This window comes from Fulvia fulva, chromosome 9 (genome assembly GCF_020509005.1).
Source record: "Fulvia fulva chromosome 9, complete sequence".
In the NCBI taxonomy this organism is placed as follows: Eukaryota; Fungi; Ascomycota; class Dothideomycetes; order Mycosphaerellales; family Mycosphaerellaceae; genus Fulvia; species Fulvia fulva.
Genome location: NC_063020.1, coordinates 4,050,784 through 4,059,285, shown reverse-complemented (window position 1 = coordinate 4,059,285; position 8,502 = coordinate 4,050,784). Strand labels below are relative to the sequence as shown.

The following is an 8,502-nucleotide window of genomic DNA, read 5'->3' as shown; positions in this document are numbered from 1 at the left end:
TAACGACTTCTAAGCACTCTAAGGCTCTTATGTCCCTACCTTCTATACACTCTATAGGGAGACTATGACACTCCTCTCTCTTCCGTAATAGCCCCCGGCCTCGTAGACTTTTTAAGAGCTAGATAGGCATTATAGATATATTTATTTATTTATATACTTTTCTAACTTTTACATGTTATAAAACCTCTAAGACGTATATTCTATAATAGGACTGAATATTCGCGCGATAATACGACTACTATATAGTAACGAGGGACACCGTAGTATATTATAACAATACGAGGGCTACGGGAGAAACTTTTTTGACATAAGAGGATATAGCGGTATTTACCGACACAATAAGGGACATAGGAGTATTTCACCGCATAGAATAAATTAGATGTTGGTGCGGGTGTTAGAGTGCTTGTAGAAGGAGGATGCTTGAGGCGGGCGTCGATCGCAGAGAACAGGCAGTTGAGATGGAGGAAGAAAGCACTCGGAAGCTATCACACAGGAGCAAAAGCGTATTGATCCAGCCCAAAACACGCATCGGCCTTTCGTAAGCTGCATAAATATATTGGTACCAGGAAACGTGACTCTCAGCTCGAAGCTTTCTCACTCCCCCTCCTCATTCAGCGCCCTAGCCCTCTCCCGCCTCTTCACTCCCTCTTCCTCCAACCGCCTGACTAATAGCCGCGGAAGCTCACTGGCACCAAGGACAACCTCACTACTCTCGAGAAACCTTGTCTTAAACACCGCCCACAGCCCTGCATCCAGCCCGCCAGGTCGTGGGTAGTAACTATCATTCATCGAAAAAGCCTGCACACACTTTTCCACCCCTTGTTCATTCAAATCGATTTTCCGCACGAGGTCGAAGTCGAGGATCCACATTGTGTGCTCTCCAAGTATCTCATGATCCCAGCAAGCGCTCTCCCGATGACGAGACCCCTTCGGCGCAAGCACGAACTCCACATCGTGCGCGTCAACTTGAGCGTCCCAGTAGAGAAGCGCTAGTGCGTCGGCCACGGCGCGGGCGTAGACTTCCACTGGACACCGCAAGGCGCGGAGTTGGTTGAGGTGTAAGGGCTTGTTGCGGAGCTTGAAGTATCGTGATGGTGGTGCACCTGGTTTTACGCTTTCGCATGCGCCGCGGCCGATTTTGCGGTAGGGGGTGGGCATTGTACAAAGCGCTTGGGGTGCTTCGAAGGTGGTGAGGGGTGCTGTGCAGCGGATTTGGGGTTGCGGTACAAAAGTGGTGGGGTCTTGCTTGTGTGTGGGTTGTTTTGTACCCTTTCGATTATGTTCTGTGGTACTTGCTGGATCGTGGAAGGTATCGTTCAGATATGGAGGTGAGGTAGGTATGAGTCACGCTGTCCTCAATCTGGCTCGGAAACAGTCAAATATTGCTGACCACAGCCTTGCTGGCAGCGTTTACCCGAGTACGGCATCGTGTATGTAGTACCTGCATTCTTCATACATATCAGCTGCTCAAAAAGATGTTTGTTACCTGTCCCAAGCTCTCTGGATGTGGATGATGGTCTGAAATTCCGTGTTGCCCGATCCAACGATAATCGACACAAGCCTTCGCCATGATCGACACATCAGGGAGCAGAAGTGCTTGTTGGTACTCTCGAATGCTGTCTCCACGCTCCAGGTTCCTCGGATCTCCACCAAGATCCTTTATCAGACGAAAGCCTTCACAATCGTGCTTCGCCAGCCGCGGAAAGTGCTCGTCGCACAGCACGGGGAGGACATAGAGCGAGAATATCGAGGCCATGGCTACACACTGCGGCTGATACCGGACCCACCCTGCCCGTGCATTGCCACACCCACTGCTGATCGGCCCATGATGCTGAGGACTCTCGCCGAAGGCGATCCGAACGAAAGTCAAGCTCTGCCTGGCAGTACGGAGAACATCCGCGACTCCCTGAAAGAGCGTCAAGTAGTTACGATCATCCCTTCCTGACAACGGAGACAGCTGGACGTCCAGTGTAGACAGTGAGTCGAGTCGGAACCCTGCCAGGTATCGTAATGGGTACCACGTTGGTCCTGAGAAGCTACAGGCAGAGCCCAGCTTCTGTCGTTGTACCATATCGTCGTCGAAAGGAGACAGATCTCCAGGCCGAGCACGACTGATGTCTCGGGCGTACTGTCTCTCGATCTGCACAACCATAGAATGCCCATCCGGCAGCAAACCCTCATCATTGAGACCGTCAAGCTTCAAGCTGCGAAGTTTGCTAGGACAGATGGAAGTCATGATCGCAGTAACAAGTCTCCGATGCATCCATCCTTCGAGACGAAGGCTAGTCACTCTCGGAAACATCCTGGGTGGGTTCTGTCGCACCAGTGGATCATGGCACGCGTCGACGTTGGTATACTGCGCCAGATCCGGACTTGTTACGTTCTCTAATCTGCTGAATACGTTCCAAGTCTCTCGGTCCAGAGCGGTGGGTCCTTTCTCATTCTCGTCTTGCCAGAAAAACGTCCAGGTCAGATTGTGGACATGTCTAGCCAGTTCTGGTTTGGCAGTCATCAGACGTAGGAAGGTGCGTTGCCGGATGAGAATGCCGGAGTGATCCATCTCAAGAATTTCCATGGAGCCCAGGAATGGGACCAACTGACCGTGGTTGTGTGAGCCCGGTTCAACGTTCTGGAGCAAGTAGGGAATAGATAGAGCATGCCATGTTCTTGAAACGAGGGTCATCGTAGAGAGTGTAGTGTTGTCACCAATGAGCTGTGCGAAGACGTGGCAAAGCACGTCAGAGGGTATGTCATTTTTTCACAGGGCGTAATGCCAAGTCCATCATGAGAATGTCTGTAGTCATCGCCGCGGTAGGTTATACAACGAGGATGAAAGAAAGTCGAAGCTGGAGCCTGAGAGAGGCATGTGGCACAGCTAGCGTGCTTGGAGGTACATGTAGGGAGGTAGATCACATGAAGCTGCCAATTATGAACTTACGTCAGCGCACACTAGCAAAGCTTCGGCATATGCGAAGCGATATGAAGAATGTTACTACTAGAGGTTATTGCTTAACTTTGTCGAAGTAGATCTCCGTAGTGATCAAATTGACCAATGCTTCCATAATCATAGCCCGCGAAGACCGGGCGATAATCAACATGGCGTATGTCAATGGAGCCAGTACCGGAGGGGGTCCCTGCGATCAGTTCGAAGACTTTGACGATGTGTGCTTGCCTCTTGTCCCACTCGTTCGCATGCTGCAGAAGGTAGAAGCCTTGTAACCCGACTGTGATAAGTCGGGGAAAGAACTCTTTGTTCAAAACTGAGAGCAGACTTCCCAATGGGAATGCAGCGAGACTGATGCATTGCGGCCGATAACCAGCATTGAAGTGGTGACGTCCGGTCGCACATTCTGTCTCACTCCGTTCGTAGAGCGCTGGTGCCTCACCCAGTATGACAGTCAAAGATCGCAACGTCTTTCGTGCACCGCTGATGAGCTCTGCGGTCGCGCTAAAGAGCGTATGGTAGAGAAAGCAGTCTAGACGGCGTCCACATCGGACCGGGAAATATGGCTGCCGTGCCCGCTTCCTGACGGTCCCAAAGCTCATGACTGACCAGTACTGTATCTTCTAAGCTGAAGTTGTTCTGAGCACTATGGGCGTACTCTAGATTGAGCTCTTCTGGCATCGGACTGCCATCTGGAAGAGCGCGCTCGTCCTGCAAGTAGTCGAACTTCAGCACAGATAGCCTCGCGCAGTCGAGACCGTCCAGTATGCTGCGAACGAGCCCCCGGTGCATCCAGCCGACGAGCCGAAGGTCAGTAACAGCCGAGAACATTCTGCTTGGTGTCTGACGAATGAAGGGTTGATCCCAGATCTCGTGGAGAGAGGCCAGATCAAGGCGAGTGACGTTGGCCAAAGCCTGGAATACATTCCAGGTCTGCCGGTCGATGTCCTGCTGTGTCTCTTCGTCTGCCATCCAAACCAGAGTCCATGTTAGCGAGCGCACATATCTGGCTCGGTCATAGTGATCGATGATCAAGTGCAGGAGCGCTCGTTGTCGAGTGACCAAGTCCCGTGGGAGCCAGTCGTGGCGCACATTTGAAGATTGGCGAGGCGGCCATCGATCCGAAAAGTCAGCGTAGGCACGACGAAAGATTGTGTCGTCCTCAAAGTCGAGCATTCGCCCTCTATTGTGACAGCTGATGTCGACGTCCTGGAGTAGAAATGGTATTGCATGAGTGTGCCATGCTCGAGAAGTCAGGCTGGCGCTCGACGATGTGGCGCTGTCGCCCACGAGCTGCTCAAAGACGAGCAACAGCACGTCAGATGGAATCTCGAATGCTGCCGACATGTGGAAGTCATGTGAGGATGTCGTTGCGCCGTTGCTGGCACGGAAGTTTTGAGGTGAAGTATGGTGTTGGTTTGGTGCGGCGCAGTGAGATGTGGGCCACGGAACTTTCCGACCATTCGCCGAGCACGCCAAACTTGTTGAATAGGCGCCGCTTTGCCTCATGCATACTCCAAGGGCTGTGGACAAAGTTCGTTGCCGCCGAGCGCGTCCTTTACCTCTGTTTGTCAGAATATTGTTGCTCGAATTGGGCGCAGGTCACCTCATCTCCGCGATCTTGAAGAACCCAACTGCGAAGGTCAATGGTTGCAATGACCCGACCGGCAACAGACTTTGCCAACAGCCCTTGCTCCTACCTCGCAGGACCGTAAATAGCTTTCTGATGCTGAGGACTGTTGGCTCTGATCCGCTTTCGACGAATGGCATTCGAAGTGTACCGCCGTCCAATCAAATCTGCCTCGTGCTATCCCTACATGGCATCAATCGAGAAGTGGCCGGAGGGGGCACTTGCGAGCAGTTGTCCCATGCCCATCAAAGTGCTCTGGTTGCGTGGAAGTAGGCACTCAGGAAGTCGACAGCTTGTTTGCCCTCAGACTTCGGTTGAATGGTCGATGTTTGTGACACTTGTGATAGCAGTACGTATGGGATTTCTCATAGTACTCTGGGATCTCCGATGGTATGACAGAGCTTGATGTAGGCTCGTGGACTGTAGTGATAGTCATCCCGACCCGGCGACTACGTTCCTCGAGCTGAGCCCTTGACTTCCACATGCCTCGGGCGGAAGCCACATAATCAGAAGCCCCGAGGATGATGTCGATGTAGCGGCGAGTCGACCAGATTTGAAAAATTGCTGCTATCGACGTTGCTTGGCTGTTGATTGTGCGGGCGAACGCTTCGAAGTTTGCATATCATCCAGAGCTGCTAGGAGTGCTCCACGTCGTTCCAGTGCTAACTTTGTCGCCTGCTTATCTTTTCGAGCGCCCGCCCCATACGCCCCAAAGCCCTTCTGCTGCAACGTTTCCCTCTGCGCAGAACCGAAAGTTTCCGGCTTGCCGGCACGAAAGTAAGCCGGAAATCTCGAAACACCAAAGTCGATAACGGTTCTGGCAAGATCGCGCTGTTGGCGTCTGTTCAAGCATTGTGCCAATTTCACCAGGAACCAGAACGCGTTGTTTCCCACCTTTGTGTTCGGCGGATTCAACCACTCGTGTGTGAAGTCTGCACCGGGGGGTGCGTCGGTCACAGCGGCCAGGAATTCGAGACCAGATTCTGGGCTTGGCTCGACCGGGTGGTGGAGGTCTAATAGTGCTGTGTTGTAAAGCTTGTGGACAGGATCATGAACCATGAAGAAGACGAGAGTGTGGTAGAACGCCCTGTACTGCTTGGGATCTATGAGACTGTTGTCGCCGGTGGCGAGTTGATTCAACAATCAAGATCCCGCGGGATGTTTAGGCACATGACTCTGCGGCTCAGATCTTGTTCCTCTTCTGTCCGCCCGTGTTGCTATGGTGCAAGCGCTGATGGAGGCACGTATGTCGTTATCGGCCCAGAATCGACTGCTTACAAGTACCTTACGCAACGCAATACCCTTCCAAGTACGAGCGAGACGTGACTGCATGGACAGTGTGTCGTCCCCAACGGGCAGGTGCAACCATGTTAGGATATCGCTTGCATTGCCCTCGGCCACCAGACAATGTATGAGGGCGCGAAGGAAGCGTGGCTGTAGCGCAAGATCTAGCTGCTTGTAGTCGGGCCTCTTGACGAGCCATAGAAGACCTTTGACGCCGGCTTTGCTTGCCGCGATGTTAGATCTTGCCTCCGCCAAGCACGAGGCTAGTCTGTGTTGGCCAATCACAAAAGCTTCCAGGCAATGACCAGCCAACGCTAGTTCTGTGTGAGCGCTCTGGAAACATTGCAACGGATCCGGTCCCAAATCATGCGGCAGGACGTCCTGGCAAGCGGCGAGATCAAGCTCGTTGACCCATACGCTTGCCTCTCGGGGTCGAGATTTCACCAAAATGCTCAAGTACCGGTCATAGAATGCTTCTGGTGGTTTGCCATCGTCATCCCAGAGTAAGAGACGGCCATCTCCAGACTGCAGGTCTACTTTGCGTATCACCACAGGACGCCGATGCAGAGAGCGGGTCCAGCCGGTGAGTGGACTACGCGGTCTTTCATGTTGTCTGATGCCAGGTGCTTGTACCAGAAGTCCGAGTTGCCGGTTTGCAATGCGGGAGCGATGAGCCAGAGATCTTAGCATGATGATTCATGGACAATATTGCCATCGAAGAATGGTATGTTGAGAAGATCATGGTGGACATCAGAAAGGAAGAGTCCTGCATGGTAGGAAACGCATCACTGTGCCTACATGTACCAACATACTACATCAACAAAGGCTACCACACATGACCGTTCTCGCGGCTGCATCCATCCCGACAGCCTTGTGTGTTCTCTTGGTTGCATGCTCACGCTAACTCGTGTACAGATGGCTCACGTTCAACCGGGGTGCCCTGCTGCTCCTCCTTCTCCTTGTCAGTCTCTGGCATGATCTTGTCGCCCTCCATCTCGAGGATTGACCGCGAGCCTAGCTCATGGTCCCGACACTCTTCTGGAAGCTCACTTGCCCCAGAGTCCAAACGATTCTTGCGGCAGCTAGCAGTCTCTGACATGATCTCTGTGTCCACGAGCGTGCCGGTACCAAGAGTCTCGATTGTGTCGATGGTGGGCGCTAGAATGGAATGTTTGCGCTCTCGTGCTGTCCTCTTGCGATGCCAAAGGAAGGCTGAAATTCCGGCAATGAGGGCAACAATGGCGATTAAGCCAACCACAAGACCTGCAATGCTCGCGCTTGACAGTCCTCCGCGCGAAGACGATGCTGGACCATCTGTGGACGTGATTCCAACCAATATCTTCTCAGTGGGATTGTGGACCGTCTGGCTGATGTTCAGGCTGCCTTGCTCCCAATCCACAATGAGGTAAGCCTCCTGCAAGAACGCCCTTCCGAGCACATACTGATCAGGATTAGTGGCCTGCCTTATGGGGAGTTATCTGCGATCTTTGGTTGTGAGAGGGCTACCGGCTACCAAGTCGAATGCCCTGTATGGTATGTTGAAAGTTATCCTTGAACTTCGATCTTGACTCGACCCAACTTGAAAACTTATCATGGCCGATTGTAGTGCTTCGCGGCTTGTGGAGTTGAGGGAGAAATAAAGCCCTCCCGCCTCGGTCAAATCGAACGCCCGTGCGAAGCTGTCGCAGACATCTGCTGGTAACCACATCTGGGACATTGAAAAATCGAGCGCAACATCGAGGGTTCCTGTGGCCTGCAACAACGATCCTCCTCCACTCTGGAACTTAGTCGTCGTTGATATGTCGAACACTTGTAGCCGAAGCATGTTGGATCCGGGTCCAATAGGCACTGTTGTCGAATCCGTGCCGACACGGGCAGAGTCGGAACCGCCAAGTGTCAGACTACTAAGGTCGGGAGTGTCAACTATTCAGTGTCAGTGGAGTCACAGATCTCTTACCTTGCTGACTCTCGATACGCTGCTCCTGCACTGTAGCCGTAAGAAAGACTTTGCACACGACCGTGTTCCCTCAGGGTGCTCAGCACACTGGAACTGTTCAACACATAGTCATTATCGAATCTGGTCGTGAGATTACCGACACCTAGCGCACCAAGCCAGTAGTCGGTCGTGCTATACGCAGCAATAACATGATCAGCGATGTTGATCGATTCCGGTGGCTGTAGGGATCCCAAAGAGACGCCGTTGAGCCCGTATATGGCCCTGAACTTCTCACTGAACAGTCGTGGCTCTGGCCAATACTCTCTTGTTCCCGGTCCCGTCTGCCACCCTCCGGCACCAATAAGTTGCGCTGTTTCTCACGCACCGCGACTGGTTCGGCAGTTTGGAACATACGACAGATTATCGCAACCGAGGCTTGGATCCGGCACCCATGTCTGCCACCCTGAGATTGAAGGCAGTAGGCGGAACTCCTGTGGTGGATTGCCAATCTGTAGAGCATATGTGGACCAGTTTCCATCATTTCCTTGCCATCTACCCGCTGGCGCGAGATCAACCACGCCGGAAAAGTCCATAATGGTCGCCGAATCTGTAGTTTCGAGCTTCGACTAGGACTACCTACGCGAAGTGGCATGTCCTTACAAATGGGAACGGTTGGTAGCATGAATTGCGAGGCACACCGCAACAAGA

General features: G+C 52.7%; 5 protein-coding genes across 5 annotated transcripts; all 5 read right to left on the bottom strand.

The window, feature by feature from the left end:
• Positions 1-594: 594 nt before the first annotated feature.
• Positions 595-1,158, bottom strand: CLAFUR5_09814 (uncharacterized protein; the record flags this gene model as incomplete). Its single annotated transcript, XM_047908962.1, has 1 exon — positions 595-1,158. The coding sequence occupies one exon, from the start codon at positions 1,156-1,158 to the stop codon at positions 595-597; it is 564 nt and encodes a 187-aa protein (XP_047766712.1).
• A 301-nt stretch (positions 1,159-1,459) lies between these two features.
• On the bottom strand, positions 1,460-2,683 carry CLAFUR5_09813 (uncharacterized protein; the record flags this gene model as incomplete). The annotated part of the gene is made up of 1 exon (XM_047908961.1): positions 1,460-2,683. The coding sequence occupies one exon, from the start codon at positions 2,681-2,683 to the stop codon at positions 1,460-1,462; it is 1,224 nt and encodes a 407-aa protein (XP_047766592.1).
• Positions 2,684-3,448: 765 nt separating this feature from the next.
• On the bottom strand, positions 3,449-4,291 carry CLAFUR5_09812 (uncharacterized protein; the record flags this gene model as incomplete). Its single annotated transcript, XM_047908960.1, has 1 exon — positions 3,449-4,291. One exon carries the CDS (start codon positions 4,289-4,291, stop codon positions 3,449-3,451), a length of 843 nt encoding a protein of 280 aa, XP_047766591.1.
• An 850-nt stretch (positions 4,292-5,141) lies between these two features.
• On the bottom strand, positions 5,142-5,633 carry CLAFUR5_09811 (uncharacterized protein; the record flags this gene model as incomplete). The annotated part of the gene is made up of 1 exon (XM_047908959.1): positions 5,142-5,633. One exon carries the CDS (start codon positions 5,631-5,633, stop codon positions 5,142-5,144), a length of 492 nt encoding a protein of 163 aa, XP_047766594.1.
• Positions 5,634-6,753: 1,120 nt separating this feature from the next.
• On the bottom strand, positions 6,754-8,387 carry CLAFUR5_09810 (uncharacterized protein; the record flags this gene model as incomplete). The annotated part of the gene is made up of 5 exons (XM_047908958.1): positions 6,754-7,299; positions 7,372-7,781; positions 7,816-7,845; positions 7,904-8,088; positions 8,209-8,387. The coding sequence occupies 5 exons, from the start codon at positions 8,385-8,387 to the stop codon at positions 6,754-6,756; spliced, it is 1,350 nt and encodes a 449-aa protein (XP_047766593.1).
• Positions 8,388-8,502: the final 115 nt, after the last annotated feature.